This window comes from Heptranchias perlo, unplaced genomic scaffold, assembly GCF_035084215.1.
Source record: "Heptranchias perlo isolate sHepPer1 unplaced genomic scaffold, sHepPer1.hap1 HAP1_SCAFFOLD_346, whole genome shotgun sequence".
In the NCBI taxonomy this organism is placed as follows: Eukaryota; Metazoa; Chordata; class Chondrichthyes; order Hexanchiformes; family Hexanchidae; genus Heptranchias; species Heptranchias perlo.
In genome coordinates, this window is record NW_027139358.1 from 2,313 (window position 1) to 23,376 (window position 21,064).

Genomic DNA, 21,064 nt, shown 5'->3' on the forward strand with positions numbered 1-21,064 from the left:
AATGTGTATTCGGGGGTTCTGCAGGTGACACCTCTCTGTCTGAACACGGTGATTGCCTTGGCAACGGGCAGTTGCAGGGGCAGTCTGTAAACACCATGTATTGTTCTGTGATGTATCAATGCGTAGGCTTCAAGGAGCTCCTGAACATTTACCTGACGAAGGAGGAAGCCTCCGAAAGCTTGTGAATTTAAAATAAAATTGCTGGACTATAACTTGGTGTTGTAAAATTGTTTACACGTGCTAGTGAGTATAGGAACAGGAGAATAGACAGGATGAATGCGTGGCTGCAGGGATGGTGTAGGAGGGAGGGATTTAGATTCCTGAGACATTGGGACCGGTTCTGGGGAAGGTGGGACCTGTACAAGCGAGACGGGTTACACCCGAGCAGGACTGGGACCAATGTCCTCGCGGGGCTGTTTGCTCGTGCTGTTGGGGAAGGTTTAAACTAGAATGGCAGGGGGATGGGAACCTGAGCAGGGAGTCAGAGGAGGGGGAAACAAGGATCGAAACAAAAGACAGAAAGGGAAGAAGCAATAGTGGAAGGCAGAGAAAACAAGGGCAAAAAACAAATAGGGCCATAGTGCAAAATAAAACTAAAATGACCAGCAATCTTAAAAAGACAAGTCGAAAGGCATTGTGTCTGAATGCGCGGAGCATTTGCAATAAGGTAGATGAATTAACAGCGCAGATAGATATTAACGGTTATGATATAGTTGCGATTACGGAGACATGGCTGCAGGGTGACCAAGGATGGGAACTGAACACCCAGGGGTATTCAATATTTAGGAAGGACAGGCAAAAAGGGAAAGGAGGTGGGGTAGCGTTGTTAGTAAAGGAGGAAATCAATGCAATAGTGAGGAAGGATATTGGCTCGGAAAATCACAATGTGGAATCTGTATGGGTGGAACTAAGAAACACCAAGGGGCAGAAAACATTGGTTGGGGTTGTCTATAGGCCCCCAAACAGTAGTGGAGATGTAGGAGAGGGCATTAAACAGGAAATTAGAGACGCATGCAAGAAGGGTACAACTATAATCACGGGTGACTTTAATCTACATATAGATTAAAGCATATAGATTAAACCAAATTATCAATAATACTGTGGGGGAGGAATTCCTGGAGTGTGTACATGATGGTTTTCTAGACCAATACGTTGAGGAACCAACTGGAGAACAGGCGTTCCTAGACTGGGTATTGTGCAATGAGAAAGGATTAATTAACAATCTTGTTGTGCGGGGTCCCTTAGGGAAGAGCGACCATAACATGATAGAATTCCTCATTAAGATGGAGAGTGAAGTAGTTGAATCCAAAACTAGAGTCCTGAATCTAAATAAAGGAAATTATGAAAGTATGAGGTGTGAGTTGACTATAATAGATTGGGGAACTTTACTAAAAGGGATGACGGTGGATAGGCAATGGCTAATATTTAAAGAACGTGTGCAGGAATTACAACAATTATTCATTCCTGTCTGGTGCAAAAATAAAACAGGAAAGGTGGCTCAATCGTGGCTTACAAAAGAAATTATGGATAGTATTAAATCCAAAGAGGAGGCATATAAAATTGGCAGAAAAAGCGGCAAGCCTGAGGATTGGGAGCAGTTCAGAATTCAGCAATGGAGGACAAAGAGATTGATTAAGAGGGGAAAAATAGAGTATGAGAGTAAACTAGCAGGGAACATAAAAACTGACTGTAAAAGCTTCTATAAATATGTCAAGAGAAAAAGATTAGTGAAGACAAATGTAGGTCCCTTATAGTCAGAAATGGGGGAAATTATAATGGGGAACAAAGAAATGGCAGAACAATTAAACACATACTTTGGTTCTGTCTTCACAAAGGAGGACACAAATAACCTGCCAGAAATGTTAGGGAACCAAGGGTCTAGTGAGAGGGAGGAACTGAAGGAAACCAGTATCCGTAAAAAAAAATAGTGCCAGGGAAATTAATGGGGCTAAAGGCTGACAATTCCCCAGGGCCTAATAATCTACATCCCAGAGTACTAAAGGAAGTGGCCCTGGAAATAGTGGATGCATTGGTGATCATCTTCCAAAATTCTATAGACTCTGGAACAGTTCCTACAGATTGGAGGGTGGCAAATGTAACCCCACTATTTAAAAAAGGAGGGAGAGAAAAAACACGGAATCACAGACCAGTTAGCCTAACATCAGTAGTGGGGAAAATGCTAGAGTCTATTGCAAAAGATGTGATAACAGAACACTTGGAGGGCATTAACGAGATTGGACAAAGTCAGCATGGGTTTATGAAAGGGAAATCATGCTTAACAAATCTACTGGAGTTTTTTGAGGATGTAACTAGTAGAATAGATAGGGGAGAACCAGTGGATGTGGTGTATTTGGATTTTCAGAAGGCTTTTGATAAGGTCCCACACAAGAGGTTCGTGTGCAAAATTAAAGCACATGGGATTGGAGGGAATATACTGGCATGGATTGAGAATTGGTTGACAGACAGGAAACAGAGAGTAGGAATAAATGGGTCTTTTTCGGGGTGGCAGGCAGTGACTAGTGGGGTACCGCAGGGATCAGTGCTTGGGCCCCAGCTATTCACAATATATATCAATGATTTGGATGAGGGAACTAAATGTAACATTTCCAAGTTTGCAGACGACACAAAGCTGGGGTGGAATGTGAGCTGTGAGGAGGATGCAAAGAGGCTCCAATGTGATTTGGACAAGTTGGGTGAGTGGGCAAAAACATGGCAGATGCAGTATAAATGTGGGGTTATCCACTTTGGTTGTAAAAACAGAAAGACAGATTATTATCTGAATGGTGATAGATTGGGAAAAGGGAAGGTGCAACGAGACCTGGGTGTCTTTGTACACCAGTCGCTGAAAGCGAGCATTCAGATGCAGCAAGCAGTTAGGAGGGCGAATGGTATGTTGGCCTTCATTGCAAGAGGATTTGAGTACAGGAGCAGGGATGTCTTACTGCAGTTATACATGGCCTTGGTGAGACCCCATCTGGAGTATTGTGTGCAGTTTTGGTCTCCTTGTCTGAGGAAGGACGTCCTTGCCATGGAGGGAGTGCAACGAAGGTTTACCAGACTGATTCCTGGGATGGCAGGACTGACGTATGAGGAGAGATTGGGTCGACTAGGCCTATATTCACTAGAGTTTAGAAGAATGAGAGGTGATCTCACGAAAGATATAAAATTCTAACAGGACTAGACAGACTAGATGCAGGGAGGATGTTCCCGTTGGCTGGGGAGTCCAGAACCAGGGGTCACAGTCTCAGGATACGGGGTATGCCATTTAGAACCGAGATGAGGAGAAATTTCTTCACTCAGAGGGTGGTGAACCTGTGGAATTCTCCAGCACAGAAGGCAGTGGAGGCCAAGTCATCAGATGTATTCAAGAAGGAGATAGATATATTTCTTAATGCTAAAGGGATCAAGGGATATGGGGAAAAAGCGGGAACAGGGTACTGAGTTAGACGATCGGCCATGATCATTTTGAATGGTGGAGCAGGCCCGAAGGGCCGAATGGCCTCCTCTTGCTCCTATTTTCTATGTCTCTCTCTCTGTCTCTCTCTGTCTGTGTGTCACTCTCTCTCTGTCTGTGTGTCACTCTCTCTCTGTCTGTGTGTCACTCTCTCTCTGTCTGTGTGTCACTCTCTCTCTGTCTGTGTGTCACTCTCTCTCTGTCTGTGTGTCACTCTCTCTCTGTCTCTCTCTCTCTGTCTGTGTGTCACTCTCTGTCTGTCTGTCTGTCTCTCTCTGTCTGTGTGTCACTCTCTGTCTGTGTGTCACTCTCTCTCTGTCTCTCTCTCTGTCTGTGTGTCACTCTCTGTCTGTCTGTCTGTCTCTCTCTGTCTGTGTGTCACTCTCTGTCTGTGTGTCACTCTCTCTCTGTCTCTCTCTCTATACAGATTATGTGATCGGTACGAGAGAAGCCCACAGTCCCTCAGCGTCCCATCACCACAAAGGATTCCCAGCATACAGAGTGGGCCAACCTCATGGAGTCCCAGATCACAGCAGTGCACAGCAGCATCGTGCTGAGGCCCAGCACACCACAACCGTGAGTACCCGGCCCCGCCCCTGCTCCCCGTGGGTTCCTGGCCCCGCCCCTGCTCCCCGTGGGGGCCCGGCCCCGCCCCTGCTCCCCGTGGGTGCCCGGCCCCGCCCCTGCTCCCCGTGGGTGCCCGGCCCCGCCCCTGCTCCCCGTGGGTGCCCGGCCCCGCCCCTGCTCCCCGTGGGGGCCCGGCCCCGCCCCTGCTCCCCGTGGGGGCCCGGCCCCGCCCCTGCTCCCCGTGGGGGCCCGGCCCCGCCCCTGCTCCCCGTGGGGGCCCGGCCCCGCCCCTGCTCCCCGTGGGGGCCCGGCCCCGCCCCTGCTCCCCGTGGGGGCCCGGCCCCGCCCCTGCTCCCCGTGGGGGCCCGGCCCCGCCCCTGCTCCCCGTGGGGGCCCGGCCCCGCCCCTGCTCCCCGTGGGGGCCCGGCCCCGCCCCTGCTCCCCGTGGGGGCCCGGCCCCGCCCCTGCTCCCCGTGGGGGCCCGGCCCCGCCCCTGCTCCCCGTGGGGTCCCGGCCCCGCCCCTGCTCCCCGTGGGTGCCCGGCCCCGCCCGCGCGCCCCCCCCGGTGGGTGCCCGGCCCCGCCCGCGCGCCCCCCCCCCCCGGTGGGTGCCCCGCCCGCCCAGTGGGTGCCCGGACCCCGTTTCCAGTGTGCCCCCCACTGCGTGCTCTGTTTTCAGAATATAATTAGCAGAGTTAATGTTGAGACAACCTGCACTGTATTTTGCAGGGTCTTCAGAGCATCTCAAACCCAGAACAGCACAGCATTAAATCAGCTCCTGTCACCAGGGCCCGTCCCTTATCCCACCACTACCAGGCAACTGTCAACAACATCCTGACCAGGAAGGAATCCGGGCATCAAGGAATGGGAATGGCCATATCCTGCGCTCCACTGGTGAATATTACGTGTCGGGAAGGTCCGATTGCGGAACAGGAGGGACGGGAGGGCCCGATTGCGGGTCGGGAGGGTGCGGTTACGGTACGGGAGGGTCAGGTTACGGTACGGGAGGGTCGGGAGGGTGCGGGTGCGGTTACGGTACGGGAGGGTCAGGTTACGGTACGGGAGGGTCAGGTTACGGTACGGGAGGGTCAGGTTACGGTACGGGAGGGTCGGGAGGGTGCGGGTGCGGTTACGGTACGGGAGGGTCGGGAGGGTGCGGGTGCGGTTACGGTACGGGAGGGTCGGGAGGGTGCGGGTGCGGTTACGGTACGGGAGGGTCGGGAGGGTGCGGGTGCGGTTACGGTACGGGAGGGTCAGGTTACGGTACGGGAGGGTCGGGAGGGTGCGGGTGCGGTTACGGTACGGGAGGGTCAGGTTACGGTACGGGAGGGTCAGGTTACGGTACGGGAGGGTCGGGAGGGTGCGGGTGCGGTTACGGTACGGGAGGGTCAGGTTACGGTACGGGAGGGTCGGGAGGGTGCGGGTGCGGTTACGGTACGGGAGGGTCAGGTTACGGTACGGGAGGGTCAGGTTACGGTACGGGAGGGTCGGGAGGGTGCGGGTGCGGTTACGGTACGGGAGGGTCAGGTTACGGTACGGGAGGGTCAGGTTACGGTACGGGAGGGTCAGGTTACGGTACGGGAGGGTCGGGAGGGTGCGGGTGCGGTTACGGTACGGGAGGGTCGGGAGGGTGCGGGTGCGGTTACGGTACGGGAGGGTCGGGAGGGTGCGGGTGCGGTTACGGTACGGGAGGGTCGGGAGGGTGCGGGTGCGGTTACGGTACGGGAGGGTCAGGTTACGGTACGGGAGGGTCGGGAGGGTGCGGGTGCGGTTACGGTACGGGAGGGTCAGGTTACGGTACGGGAGGGTCGGGAGGGTGCGGGTGCGGTTACGGTACGGGAGGGTCAGGTTACGGTACGGGAGGGTCGGGAGGGTGCGGGTGCGGTTACGGTACGGGAGGGTCTGGTTACGGTACGGGAGGGTCAGGTTACGGTACGGGAGGGTCGGGAGGGTGCGGGTGCGGTTACGGTACGGGAGAATCCGATTGCGGAACAGGAGGGTGTGGTTACGGTACGGGAATAACCTGAATCACAGTGTAACAGGCCAGGACTATGACCCACCGACTCCATATCTCCCCTCACTACCTTTTAATGGAGCCCTGTTCAGCTCACCTTATTCTATGTTAATCCAATGCCTCGATAGCCCTGTATCAATCCCATAATAATCCCATGCTTTTTTAACCGCTTTCTCAACCTGCCCTGCCACCTTCAATGATTTGTGCACATATACCCCCAGATCTCTCTGTTCCTGTACCCCGTTTAGAGTTGTGCCCTCTAGTTTATATTGCCTCTCCTCATTCTTCCTACCGAAATGTATCACTTTGCACTTCTCTGCATTAAATTTTATCTGCCACGTGTCCGCCCATTCCACCAGCCTGTCTATATCCTCTTGAAGTCTATCACTATCCTCCTCACTGTTCACTACACTCCCAAGTTTTGTGTCATCTGCAAATTTTGAAATTGTGCCCTGTACACCCAAGTCCAAGACATTAATATATATCAAGAAAAGCAGTGGTCCCAGCACTGACCCCTGGGGAACACCACTGTACACCTCCCTCCAGTCCGAAAAACAACCGTTCACCACTACTCTCTGTTTCCTGTCCCTCAGCCAATTCTGTATCCATGTTGCTGCTGCCCACTTTATTCCATGGGTTTTAATCTTGATGATAAGCCTACCGTACGGCACTTTATCAAACACCTTTTTAAAGTCCATATACCCCACATCCACCGCATTGCCCTCATCGACCCTCTTTGTTACCTCATCAAAAAACTCTATCAGGTTAGTTAAACACGATTTGCCTTTAACAAATCCGTGCTGGCTTTCCCCAATCAATCTACCCTCGTCCAAGTGACTACTAATTAACATAACATAACATAAGAAATAGGAGTAGGAGTAGGCCATTCGGCCCCTCGAGCCTGCTCCACCATTCAATCAGATCATGGCTGATCTTCTACCTCAACTCCATTTTCTTGCACTATCCCCATATCCCTTGATGCCTTTAATATCTAGAAATCTATCGATCTCTGTTTTGAATGTACTCAATGACTGAGCCTCCACAGCCCTCTGGGGTAGAGAATTCCACAGGTTCACCATCCTCTGAGTGAAGAAATTTCTCCTCATCTCAGTCCTAAATGTCCTACCCCGTATCCTGAGACTGTGACCCCTCGTTCTGGACCTCCCAGCCAGAGGAAACATCCTCCCTGCATCTACCCTGTTGAGCCCTGTAAAAATTTTATATGTTTCAATGAGATCACCTCTCACCTCTAAACTCGAGTGAATACAGGCCGAGTCGACCCAATCTCTCCTCATACGACAGTCCTGCCATCCCAGGAATCAGTCTGGTGAACCTTCGCTGCACTCCCTCTATGGCAAGTATATCCTTTCTTAGGTAAGGAGACCAAAACTGCACACAATACTCCAGGTGCAGTCTCACCAAGGCCCTGTATAACTGCAGTAAGACATCCTTGCTCCTGTACTCAAATCCTCTTGCAATGAAGGCCAATTTGGCCCAGACCCAGTCCCAATGTTCCAGGAATCTGAATCCTTCCCTCCCACACCATCTCTCTCTGCCTTCTCTTATTATTCCTCTACTGACTAGCGCGTGGCATCTGAGATTCCTACTGTAGATGTCCTGCTCTTCAAACTCTCTCCGAATTACTGAAACTCCCTGTGCAGGACCCCAATTCTATTCCTTCCCATGTCATTGTTTCCACCAAGAGCAATGACTTCTGGCTGTTCCCCTTCAATGCACGACCTCTTGCCCCGCTCCTTACCCTGGCACCCGGGGTGGATACTCACTAGGACTCAGTATGGAATGCCCCCTCACTGCTGCATTTCTGCACCTCACTGCAAACTGGTTAGAAGAGAGAAAATAGAGAGTCGGAGTTACGGGCAGAATCTCTGTGGTTGGAAGTGGGAAATGGTGTCCCGGAGGGTCCGGTCCCGGAGGGTCCGGTCCTACAGCGTCTGGTCCCGGAGGGTTCTGTCCCGGAGGGTTCTGTCCCGGAGGGTCCTGTCCCGCAGCGTCTGGTCCCGCAGCGTCTGGTCCCGCAGCGTCTGGTCCCGCAGCGTCTGGTCCCGCAGCGTCTGGTCCCGCAGCGTCTGGTCCCGGAGGGTTCTGTCCCGGAGGGTTCTGTCCCGGAGGGTCCTGTCCCGGAGGGTTCTGTCCCGCAGCGTCTGGTCCCGGAGGGTCCTGTCCCGGAGGGTCCTGTCCCGGAGGGTCCTGTCCCGGAGGGTCCTGTCCCGGAGGGTCCTGTCCCGGAGGGTCCTGTCCCGGAGGGTTCTGTCCCGCAGCGTCTGGTCCCGGAGGGTTCTGTCCCGCAGCGTCTGGTCCCGGAGGGTTCTGTCCCGCAGCGTCTGGTCCCGGAGGGTTCTGTCCCGCAGCGTCTGGTCCCGGAGGGTTCTGTCCCGCAGCGTCTGGTCCCGGAGGGTTCTGTCCCAAATCGTCTGGTCCCGCAGCGTCTGGTCCCGGAGGGTTCTGTCCCGCAGCGTCTGGTCCCGGAGGGTTCTGTCCCGCAGCGTTCTGACCCGGAGGGTTCGTTCCCACAGCGTCTGGTCCCGGAGGGTTCTGTCCCGCAGCGTCCGGTCCCGGAGGGTTCTGTCCCACAGCGTCCGGTCCCGGAGGGTCCTGTCCCGGAGGGTCCTGTCCCGGAGGGTCCTGTCCCGCAGCGTCCTGTCCCGCAGCGTCCTGTCCCGGAGCGTCCTGTCCCGGAGCGTCCTGTCCCGGAGCGTCCTGTCCCGGAGCGTCCTGTCCCGCAGCGTCCTGTCCCGCAGCGTCCTGTCCCGGAGGGTCCTGTCCCGGAGGGTCCTGTCCCGGAGGGTCCTGTCCCGGAGGGTCCTGTCCCGGAGCGTCCTGTCCCGGAGCGTCCTGTCCCGGAGGGTCCTGTCCCGGAGCGTCCTGTCCCGGAGGGTCCTGTCCCGGAGGGTTCTGTGGTCCTGGAGGATTCAGTCCTGGAGCCATTTCTGTTCACTGTGTGTATCAATAATTTGGATATCGGCCTAGAGTGAGTGGTGTCCAGATCTGTAGATGATACCAAAATAGGAGGAATGGTTAATTCTGTTGAAGACCACAGGAAGCTGTAAAGGGATATCGATAAGATGGGGGAATGGGCTAAAAAGTGACAGATGGAATTTAATGTCAGTGAGTGTGAGGTGATGTATTTTGGTAAATTCACTGTGAATGGGAGTCAGCTCAGAACTGGGGAAGAGCAGAGGGATTTAGAGAGACAGGTTCACAGGACATTAAAGGCACCTCAGGTTAATGAAGCTTGATAACGGAATTCTAGGTTTTATCTCGAGATAGAGAATATAAATCCAAGAGTTAATGAGCTTTTATAAACTTAATAATGCCTCAGTTACAGTACTGTGTGCAGTATTGGACCCCACACTATAGGAAGGATATTGAGGCTTTAGATTCACTGAGATGTTCCGGGTGTGAGGAAATACAGAAACAAAGATTACCTGAAAATTGGGGCTTTATTCGTTAGAACAACACAGATTACAAATCTGATTGAATTCTTTGAGGAAGTGACAAGGAGGATTGATGAGGGTAGTGCAGTGGATGTTGTCTACATGGATTTTAGTAAGGCATTTGACAAGGTCCCACGTGGCAGACTGGTCAGAAAGGTAAAAGCCCATGGGATACAGGGAAATGTGGTGAATTGGATCCAAAATTGACTGTTTGTGGTATATATTAATGATTTGGACTTGAATGTAGGGGGCATGATTGGCAAATTTGCAGATGACACAAAAATTGTCCGTGTAGTTGATAGTGAAGAGGATAGCTGTAGACTCCAAGAAGATATCAATGGGTTGGTGGAGTGGGCGGAAAAGTGGCAAATGGAGTTCAACCCGGAGAAGTGTGAGGTAATGTACTTAGGGAGGGCAAACAGTAAAAGGGAATACGCAGTAAACGGGAATATATTGAGAGGGGTAGAGGAAGTGAGAGACCTTGGAGTGCATGTGCACAGGTCCCTGAAGGTGGCAGTACGGTAGATAAGGTTGTGAAGAAGGAATACGGAATGCTCTCCGTTATTAGCCGAGGTATAGAATACAAAAGCAGGGATGTAATGATGGAACTGTATAAAACACTGGTAAGGCCACAGCTGGAGTATTGTGGACAGTTCTGGTCACCACATTACAGGAAGGACGTAATTGCTGTGGAGAGAGTGCAGAGAAGATTTACAAGAATGTTGCCAGGGCTTGAAAATTGCAGCTACGAGGAGAGATTGGATAGGCTGGGGTTGTTTTCCTTGGAGCAGAGGAGGCTGAGGGGAGACTTGATTGAGGTGTACAAATTATGAGGGGCCCAGATAGAGTAGACAGGAAGTACCTGTTTCCCCTAGCGGAGAGTTCAAGAACTAGAGGACACAGATTTAAGCTGATTGGTGGAAGGATTAGAGGGGACATGAGGAAAACTTTTTTACCCAGAGGGTGGAGGCAGGGACCCTCAACTCTTTTAAAAAATACCTGGACCTGCACCTAAAGTGCTGTAAGCTGCAGGGCTACGGACCGGGTGCTGGAAGGTGGGATTAGAATGGGCACCTGGTTGTTCTTCGAGCCGGCCTGGACACGATGGGCCGAATGGCCCTCTTCTGTGCTGTATCTTTTCTATGGTTCTATTACACAATGATATGATAGAAGTCTTTAAATGATGGAAGGATGGGTCAGGGTAGATAGAATCAGTCTGTCTCCAGGAGTTAAGGATCTAGAACGAGGGCCCAGAGATCCAAGATTAAATGTAAGAGATTTAGAACAGAGGGCAGGAGAAACTTCTTCACTCAGAGCTGTGAGTCTGTGGGATTCACTTCCAGGGTTAGTGAATGAGACAGAAACTGTCAATATTCCAGATTAGATTGGAGAGGGGGATGAAGGAAAAGGGGTTGAAGGGATATGGGAACAGGGGGGGTAAACGTGATTAGAACTCTGCTCGTGTGGGGGTAAACGCCGATATGGACTGGTGGGACCAAATGACCTGTCTTGTAACTTCTGTGTATTTCTACTGCGTATATGTAAGATTAAATGTAAGAGATTTAGGTCAGGGAGCAGGAGAAACAATTTTTTACACAGAGTTGTGAGGCTGTGGACTGAGCTACTGCAGTTAGTAATTGGAGCAGAGACCAGTTGGATAGGTGGTTGAAGCAGAGGGGAATAAAGGGATCTGGGAACGTGGGATTAGGATATTGCTTGTATGCAGGATGAAGACCAACAGGGAGTGGTGGGGCCGAATGGCCTGTGTCTGTGCTGTGATTGTTATGGCATTGGAGGCTCAGCATCAGGAGCTTTCACTTGCTTTCCTATTTTGCAGAACGCGAGGCCACAGTCACAGACCCGAGAGATCCGTCCCTTTAAAAAGATGTTCCAGACAACGTCAAACATGGAAGCAGCAGGGAACCCGAAGGCTGCCTGGGGCAGTTACTCCCAATCCTACGGGGTCATCAGTCAAACTGGGCTGGAAAACCTGCGGCACCTCCACATACAAAACAAGCCATAGATACACAGAGCACTCAGGCACTGCACGGGACGGGCACTGCACGGGACGGCGCGGGCACTGCACGGGACCGGGACGGGCACTGCACGGGACCAGGACGGGCACTGCACGGGACCAGGACGGGCACTGCACGGGACCAGGACGGGCACTGCACGGGATGGCGTGGGCACTGCACGGGACCGGGACGGGCACTGCACTGCACGGGACCGGGACGGGCACTGCACGGGACGGCGCGGGCATGGCACGGGACCAGGACGGGCACTGCACGGGACGGCGCGGGCACTGCACGGGACGGGCACTGCACGGGACGGGCACTGCACGGGACGGCGCGGGCACGGCACGGGACCGGGACGGGCACTGCACGGGGCGGCGCGGGCACGGCACGGGACCGGGACGGGCACTGCACGGGACGGCGCGGGCACTGCACGGGACGGCGCAGGCACGGCACGGGACCGGGACGGGCACTGCACGGGACGGCGCGGGCACTGCACGGGACGGCGCGGGCACTGCACGGGACCAGGACGGGCACTGCACGGGACGGCGCGGGCACTGCACGGGACCGGGACGGGCACTGCACGGGACCGGGACGGGCACTGCACGGGACCGGGACGGGCACTGCACGGGACCGGGACGGGCACTGCACGGGACGGTACATGATGTACACAGGACAGTGCAGAAATTACACTAGACAGAGCATGACGTACAGGGGACTGCACAGGATGTACACGGGACTGCGCAGGCATTACATGGGACAAAGCACGGCGTACACGGGACAGCACAGGATGTACACAGGAGCATCCGGGGACTGCGCAGGAATTATACGGGCCGTACGTGGGGCAGCTGTCGAACGCCATCCACTCTGTTATCTGTGGCTGTACAATTTGATCTGTGACACTTAGGAAAGTGCTGAAGTGCTTTGTACATCGGTATCTGATGTGAAAAATTATTTTTTAACGTGAATTATTAATTCTATGCAATCAACTCTGCAGAGAGACTGTTAACTTTCCTTTATGATGCGTGTCCTACAGAGTCTGATCCCGACTGGATCTCTGGCACACGCTCTATTTTGAAGTGTCTTGGGGAAGGTCTGGAGGGTCCTTGAGCTGGGATGCCCAGCCCAGCGAGATCCTGCTGTCAGGGGTGGGATGCTGTGTGGATCGAGGGTTTGGCTGGGCCCAGGGGCAGATGGTTTTGCTGGTTGACTCCTGGTACCCAGGCTGCCCACGTTGCCAGAGTTCAGGATGTTCCCGATTCTCATCTTGGGCCATTCTTGATCCGTGCTCAGCCCAGAGCTGGGACCGTTCCCAGGCTCCAGTCCCGGGAGCGTTCCCAGGTCGACCATTTGGTGTTTCCTCTTGGAGATTCCATTGCTCCCTGTAAACGTATCAGATTTCTGTAATGTTTGATGACTGACGACCAATCTTGTCTATTATGAAATTCTACGGTAAGTGCCCGGACATTGCTCGGCTGATGTGTGGTTTTGTAGATGGAGATTAAAAGGGACAACACACTTACACAATCAGTGATTGATTGAATGCACAAGATGAACAGACACCAACCATTTCCACTCAGTGACCCACTCCTGACACAAGTACACCCTGCGCCGTGGGCCTCCAACAGAACGGCGCTCCCTCAGTACTGACCCTCCGACGGTGCAGCGCTCCCTCAGTACTGACCCTCCGACAGTGCAGCGCTCCCTCAGTACTGACCCTCCGACGGTGCAGCGCTCCCTCAGTACTGACCCTCCGACAGTGCAGCACTCCCTCAGTACTGACCCTCCGACAGTGCGGCGCTCCCTCAGTACTGACCCTCCGACAGTGCGGCGCTCCCTCAGTACTGACCCTCCGACAGTGCAGCGCTCCCTCAGTACTGACCCTCCGACAGTGCAGCGCTCCCTCAGTACTGACCCTCCGACAGTGCAGCACTCCCTCAGTACTAACCCTCCGACAGTGCGACGCTCCCTCAGTACTGACTCTCCGACGGTGCAGCACTCCCTCTGTACTGACCCTCCGACGGTGCAGCGCTCCCTCAGTACTGACCCTCCAACAGTGCAGCACTCCCTCAGTACTGACCCTCCGACGGTGCAGCGCTCCCTCAGTACTGACCCTCCGACAGTGCAGCACTCCCTCAGTACTGACCCTCCGACGGTGCAGCACTCCCTCAGTACTGACCCTCCGACGGTGCAGCGCTCCCTCAGTACTGACCCTCCGACGGTGCAGCACTCCCTCAGTACAGACCCTCCGACAGTGCAGCGCTCCCTCAGTACAGACCCTCCGACAGTGCAGCGCTCCCTCAGTACAGACCCTCCGACAGTGCAGCGCTCCCTCAGTACTGACCCTCCGACAGTGCAGCGCTCCCTCAGTACTGACCCTCCGACAGTGCAGCGCTCCCTCAGTACTGACCCTCCGACAGTGCAGCGCTCCCTCAGCACTGACCCTCCGACAGTGCAGCACTCCCTCAGTACTGACCCTCCGACAGTGCAGCGCTCCCTCAGTACTGACCCTCCGACAGTGCAGCGCTCCCTCAGTACTGACCCTCCGACAGTGCAGCGCTCCCTCAGTACTGACCCTCCGACAGTGCGGCGCTCCCTCAGTACTGACCCTCCGACGGTGCGGCGCTCCCTCAGTACTGACCCTCCGACGGTGCAGCGCTCCCTCAGTACTGACCCTCCGACAGTGCAGCTCTCCCTCGGGACTGACCCTCCGACGGTGCGGCGCTCCCTCAGTCTTGAGCTGGAATGTCGGCCCAGGTTATGTATTCAATTCCTGGAGTGGGGCTCGATCCCACGACCTGACTCGAGCCTCAATCCCTGCAGGTTCACAGCTGGTCCTCGAATTAGGAAGGCAAATGGTATGTTGGCCTTTGTTGCAAGGGGTTGGGATACAAGAGTGAGGAAGTTTTGCGACAATTGTACAGGGCTTTGGTGACACCTCACCTGGAGTACTGTGTACAGTTTGATCACCGTATCTAAGGAAGGATATACTTGCCTTAGAGACGGTGCAGCGAAGGTTCACTAGTACAGTAGAAAAAGAGGATAGCATGCCGGAAATCTCAAGAAAACTAATATTGAATCGGGGACAGGGACTCGATAAAATTAATAATAAGTAAAGCAACAGTAATGAAGAAAATAATAACACTAAAGAGTGACAAATCCCCAGGACCAGATGGTTTCCATCCCAGGGTTTTAAAGGAAGTAGGTGAGCACATTGCAGATGCCCTAACTATAATCTTTCAATGTTCTCTAGATTCAGGAACTGTCCCTCTAGATTTGAAAATTGCACATGTCACTCCGCTTTTTAAGAAAGGAGAGAGAGGGAAACCAGGGAATTATAGACCAGTTAGCCTAACATCTGTTGTGGGGAAAATGCTGGAGTCTATAATTAAGGATAGGGTGACTGAACACCTGGAGAATTTTCAGTTAATCAGAGAGAGCCAGCATGGATTTGTGAAAGGTAGGTCGTGCCTGACAAACCTGATTGAATTTTTTGAAGAGGTGACTAAAGTAGTGTAAGGAATCTTACAACACCAGGTTATAGTCCAACTGTTTTATTTGAAAATCACAAGCTTTCGGAGGCTTTCTCCTTCGTCAGGTGAGTGTACAGGGACTTCCAGAAGGCATTTGATAAGGTCCCACATAAGAGACTGTTAGCTAAGATAGAAGCCCATGGAATCGAGGGAAAAGTACGGACTTGGTTGGGAAGTTGGCTGAGCGAAAGGCGTCAGAGAGTAGGGATAATGGGAAGGTACTCACATTGGCAGGATGTGACGAGTGGAGTCCCGCAGGGATCTGTCTTGGGGCCTCAATTATTCACAGTATTTATTAACGACTTAGATGAAGGCATAGAAAGTCTCATATCTAAGTTTGCCGATGACACAAAGATTGGTGGCATTGTAAGCAGTGTAGATGAAAACATAAAATTACAAAGCGATATTGATAGATTAGGTGAATGGGCAAAACTGTGGCAAATGGAATTCAATGTAGACAAATGTGAGGTCATCCACTTTGGATCAAAAAAGGATAGAACAGGGTACTTTCTAAATGGTAAAAAGTTAAAAACAGTGGATGTCCAAAGGGACTTAGGGGTTCAGGTACATAGATCATTGAAGTGTCATGAACAGGTGCAGAAAATAATCAAGAAGGCTAATGGAATGCTGGCCTTTATATCTAGAGGACTGGAGTACAAGGGGGCAGAAGTTATGCTGCAGCAATACAAAACCCTGGTTAGACCGCACTTGGCGGAGGTTTACGAGAATGATACCCGGACTTCAAGGGTTAAGTTACGAGGAGAGATTACACAAATTGGGGTTATATTCTCTCGAGTTTCGAAGGTTAAGGGGTGATCTGATCGAAGTTTATAAGATATTAAGGGGAACAGATAGGGTGGAGAGAGAGAAACTATTTCCACTGGTTGGGGATTCTAGGAGTAGGGGGCACAGTCTAAAAATTAGAGCCAGACCTTTCAGGAGTGAGATTAGAAAACATTTCTACACACAAAGGGTGGTAGAAGTTTGGAACTCTCTTCTGCAAACGGCAATTGATACGAGCTCAATTGCTAAATTTAAATCTGAGATAGATAGCTTTTTGGCAATCAAAGAATTAAGGGATATGGGCCAAAGGCAGGTATATGGAGTTAGATCACAGATCAGCCATGATCTTATCAAATGGTGGAGCGGGCACAAGGGGCTGAATGGCCTACTCCTGTTCCTATGTTCCCATATAAATCAGATTCATCTCCAACACACGGATAGAAATCAGATTAAATTTAAAACAGAAATAGACAGTTATTGGAGATGAATCTGATTTCTATCCGTGTGTTCGAGATGAATCTGATTTACATCCGTGTGTTGGGGATGAATCTGATTTATATCCGTGTGTTGGAGATCAATCTGATTTATATCCATGTGTTGGGGATGAATCTGATTTATATCCGTGTGTTGGGGATGAATCTGATTTATATCCGTGTGTTGGGGATGAATCTGATTTATATCCGTGTGTTGGAGATGAATCTGATTTATATCCGTGTGTTGGGGATGAATCTGATTTATATCCGTGTGTTGGAGATGAATCTGATTTATATCCGTGTGTTGGGGATGAATCTGATTTATATCCGTGTGTTGGAGATGAATCTGATTTATATCCGTGTGTTGGGGATGAATCTGATTTATATCCGTGTGTTGGAGATGAATCTGATTTATATCCGTGTGTTGGGGATGAATCTGATTTATATCCGTGTGTCGGCGATGAATCTGATTTATATCCGTGTGTTGGGGATGAATCTGATTTATATCCGTGTGTTGGAGATGAATCTGTTTTATATCCGTGTGTTGGGGATGAATCTGATTAATATCCGTGTGTTGGGGATGAATCTGATTTATATCCGTGTGTTGGGGATGAATCTGATTTATATCCGTGTGTTGGTGATGAATCTGATTTATATCCGTGTGTTGGGGATGAATCTGATTTATATCCGTGTGTTGGGGATGAATCTGATTTATATCCGTGTGTTGGGGATGAATCTGATTTATATCCGTGTGTTGGGGATGAATCTGATTTATATCCGTGTGTTGGGGATGAATCTGATTTATATCCGTGTGTTGGGGATGAATCTGATTTATATCCGTGTGTTGGGGATGAATCTGATTTATATCCGTGTGTTGGGGATGAATCTGATTTATATCCGTGTGTTGGGGATGAATCTGATTTATATCCGTGTGTTGGAGATGAATCTGATTTATATCCGTGTGTTGGAGATGAATCTGATTCATATCCGTGTGTTGGGGATGAATCTGATTTATATCAGTGTGTTGGAGATGAATCTGATTTATATCCGTGTGTTGGGGATGAATCTGATTTATATCCGTGTGTTGGGGATGAATCTGATTTATATCCGTGTGTTGGAGATGAATCTGATTTATATCCGTGTGTTGGGGATGAATCTGATTTATATCCGTGTGTTGGAGATGAATCTGATTTATATCCGTGTGTTGGTGATGAATCTGATTTATATCCGTGTGTTGGAGATGAATCTGATTTATATCCGTGTGTTGGAGATGAATCTGATTTATATCCGTGTGTTGGGAATTAATCTGATTTATATCCGTGTGTTGGTGATGAATCTGATTTATATCCGTGTGTTGCGGATGAATCTGATTTATATCCGTGTGTTGGTGATGAATCTGATTTATATCCTTGTGTTGGAGATGAATCTGATTTATATCCGTGTGTTGGTGATGAATCTGATTTATATCCGTGTGTTGGGGATGAATCTGATTTATATCCGTGTGTTGGGCATGAATCTGATTTATATCCGTGTGTTGGGGATGAATCTGATTTATATCCGTGTGTTGGGGATGAATCTGATTTATATCCGTGTGTTGGGGATGAATCTGATTTATATCCGTGTGTTGGGGATGAATCTGATTTATATCCGTGTGTTGGAGATGAATCTGATTTATATCCGTGTGTTGGAGATGAATCTGATTTATATCCGTGTGTTGGGGATGAATCTGATTTATATCAGTGTGTTGGAGATGAATCTGATTTATATCCGTGTGTTGGGGATGAATCTGATTTATATCCGTGTGTTGGGGATGAATCTGATTTATATCCGTGTGTTGGAGATGAATCTGATTTATATCCGTGTGTTGCGGATGAATCTGATTTATATCCGTGTGTTGGAGATGAATCTGATTTATATCCGTGTGTTGGAGATGAATCTGATTTATATCCGTGTGTTGGAGATGAATCTGATTTATATCCGTGTGTTGGTGATGAATCTGATTTATATCCGTGTGTTGGAGATGAATCTGATTTATATCCGTGTGTTGGAGATGAATCTGATTTATATCCGTGTGTTGGGAATGAATCTGATTTATATCCGTGTGTTGGTGATGAATCTGATTTATATCCGTGTGTTGGGGATGAATCTGTTTTATATCCGTGTGTCGGCGATGAATCTGATTTATATCCGTGTGTTGGAGATGAATCTGATTTATATCCGTGTGTTGGGGATGAATCTGATTTATATCCGTGTGTTGCGGATGAATCTGATTTATATCCGTGTGTTGCGGATGAATCTGATTTATATCCGTGTGTTGGGGATGAATCTGATTTATATCCGTGTGTTGGGGATGAATCTGATTTATATCCGTGTGTTGGGGATGAATCTGATTTATATCCGTGTGTTGGAGATGAATCTGATTTATATCCGTGTGTTGGGGATGAATCTGATTTATATCCGTGTGTTGGAGATGAATCTGATTTATATCCGTGTGTTGCGGATGAATCTGATTTATATCCGTGTGTTGGTGATGAATCTGATTTATATCCGTGTGTTGCGGATGAATCTGATTTATATCCGTGTGTTGGGGATGAATCTGATTTATATCCGTGTGTCGGGGATGAATCTGATTGATATCCGTGTGTTGGAGATGAATCTGATTTATATCCGTGTGTCGGAGATGAATCTGATTTATATCCGTGTGTTGGAGATGAATCTGATTTATATCCGTGTGTTGGGGATGAATCTGATTTATATCCGTGTGTTGGAGATGAATCTGATTTATATCCGTGTGTTGGAGATGAATCTGATTTATATCCGTGTGTTGGAGATGAATCTGATTTATATCCGTGTGTCGGGGATGAATCTGATTTATATCCGTGTGTTGGAGATGAATCTGATTTATATCCGTGTGTTGGGGATGAATCTGATTTATATCCGTGTGTCGGCGATGAATCTGATTTATATCCGTGTGTTGGGGATGAATCTGATTTATATCCGTGTGTTGGAGATGAATCTGTTTTATATCCGTGTGTTGGGGATGAATCTGATTTATATCCGTGTGTTGGGGATGAATCTGATTTATATCCGTGTGTTGGGGATGAATCTGATTTATATCCGTGTGTTGGGGATGAATCTGATTTATATCCGTGTGTTGGGGATGAATCTGATTTATATCCGTGTGTTGGGGATGAATCTGATTTATATCCGTGTGTTCGAGATGAATCTGATTTATATCCGTGTGTTGGGGATGAATCTGATTTATATCAGTGTGTTGGAGATGAATCTGATTTATATCCGTGTGTTGGGGATGAATCTGATTTATATCCGTGTGTTGGGGATGAATCTGATTTATATCCGTGTGTTGGAGATGAATCTGATTTATATCCGTGTGTTGGGGATGAATCTGATTTATATCCGTGTGTTGGAGATGAATCTGATTTATATCCGTGTGTTGGAGATGAATCTGATTTATATCCGTGTGTTGGAGATGAATCTGATTTATATCCGTGTGTTGGTGATGAATCTGATTTATATCCGTGTGTTGGAGATGAATCTGATTTATATCCGTGTGTTGGAGATGAATCTGATTTATATCCGTGTGTTGGGAATGAATCTGATTTATATCCGTGTGTTGGTGATGAATCTGATTTATATCCGTGTGTTGCGGATGAATCTGATTTATATCCGTGTGTTGGAGATGAATCTGATTTATATCCGTGTGTTGGGGATGAATCTGATTTATATCCGTGTGTTGGGGATGAATCTGATTTATATCCGTGTGTTGGTGATGAATCTGATTTATATCCGTGTGTTGGGGATGAATCTGATTTATATCCGTGTGTTGGGGATGAATCTGATTTATATCCGTGTGTTGGAGATGAATCTGATTTATATCCATGTGTTGGGGATGAATCTGATTTATATCCGTGTGTTGGGGATGAATCTGATTTATATCCGTGTGTTGGGGATGAATCTGATTTATATCCGTGTGTTGGGGATGAATCTGATTTATATCCGTGTGTTGGTGATGAATCTGATTTATATCCGTGTGTTGGGGATGAATCTGATTTATATCCGTGTGTTGGGGATGAATCTGATTTATATCCGTGTGTTGGAGATGAATCTGATTTATATCCATGTGTTGGGGATGAATCTGATTTATATCCGTGTGTTGGGGATGAATCTGATTTATATCCGTGTGTTGGGGATGAATCTGATTTATATCCGTGTGTTGGGGATGAATCTGATTTATATCCGTGTGTTGGAGATGAATCTGATTTATATCCGTGTGTTGGGAATGAATCTGATTTATATCCGTGTGTTGGGGATGAATCTGATTTATATCCGTGTGTTGGGAATGAATCTGATTTATATCCGTGTGTTGGGAATGAATCTGATTTATATCCGTGTGTTGGGGATGAATCTGATTTATATCCGTGTGTTGGAGATGAATCTGATTTATATCCGTGTGTTGCGGATGAATCTGATTTATATCCGTGTGTTGGGGATGAATCTGATTTATATCCGTGTGTTGGTGATGAATCTGATTTATATCCGTGTGTTGGTGATGAATCTGATTTATATCCGTGTGTTGCGGATGAATCTGATTTATATCCGTGTGTTGCGGATGAATCTGATTTATATCCGTGTGTTGCGGATGAATCTGATTTATATCCGTGTGTTGGAGATGAATCTGATTTATATCCGTGTGTTGGGGATGAATCTGATTTATATCCGTGTGTCGGGGATGAATCTGATTTATATCCGTGTG

At 49.5% G+C, this 21,064-nt stretch overlaps 1 protein-coding gene across 2 annotated transcripts; it reads left to right on the forward strand.

Annotated features, from left to right (window-relative positions):
• The first annotated feature begins 3,707 nt into the window (after positions 1–3,707).
• On the forward strand, positions 3,708–13,028 carry LOC137311513 (putative per-hexamer repeat protein 5). Of its 2 annotated transcripts, XR_010960434.1 has the most exons (3): positions 3,763–4,030; positions 4,750–4,914; positions 11,327–13,028. XR_010960434.1 is itself a non-coding variant. In XM_067978666.1 (2 exons), the coding sequence occupies exons 1-2, from the start codon at positions 3,969–3,971 to the stop codon at positions 12,195–12,197; spliced, it is 933 nt and encodes a 310-aa protein (XP_067834767.1). In that variant the 5' UTR covers positions 3,708–3,968; the 3' UTR covers positions 12,198–13,028. The 2 variants fall into 2 exon arrangements, 1 of the variants encoding a protein (XP_067834767.1); XM_067978666.1 differs by lacking the exon at positions 4,750–4,914 and having other exon boundaries at positions 3,708–4,030.
• The last annotated feature ends 8,036 nt before the right edge of the window (positions 13,029–21,064 follow it).

Excerpts from the sequence above, each read along its gene's own strand:
- LOC137311513 (XM_067978666.1), top strand. The coding sequence starts at position 3,969 with ATGGAGTCCCAGATCACAGCAGTGCACAGCAGCATCGTGCTGAGGCCC. Across the intron at positions 4,031-11,326 it reads AGGCCCAGCACACCACAACC|AACGCGAGGCCACAGTCACA; the intron begins GTGAGTACCCGG and ends CCTATTTTGCAG.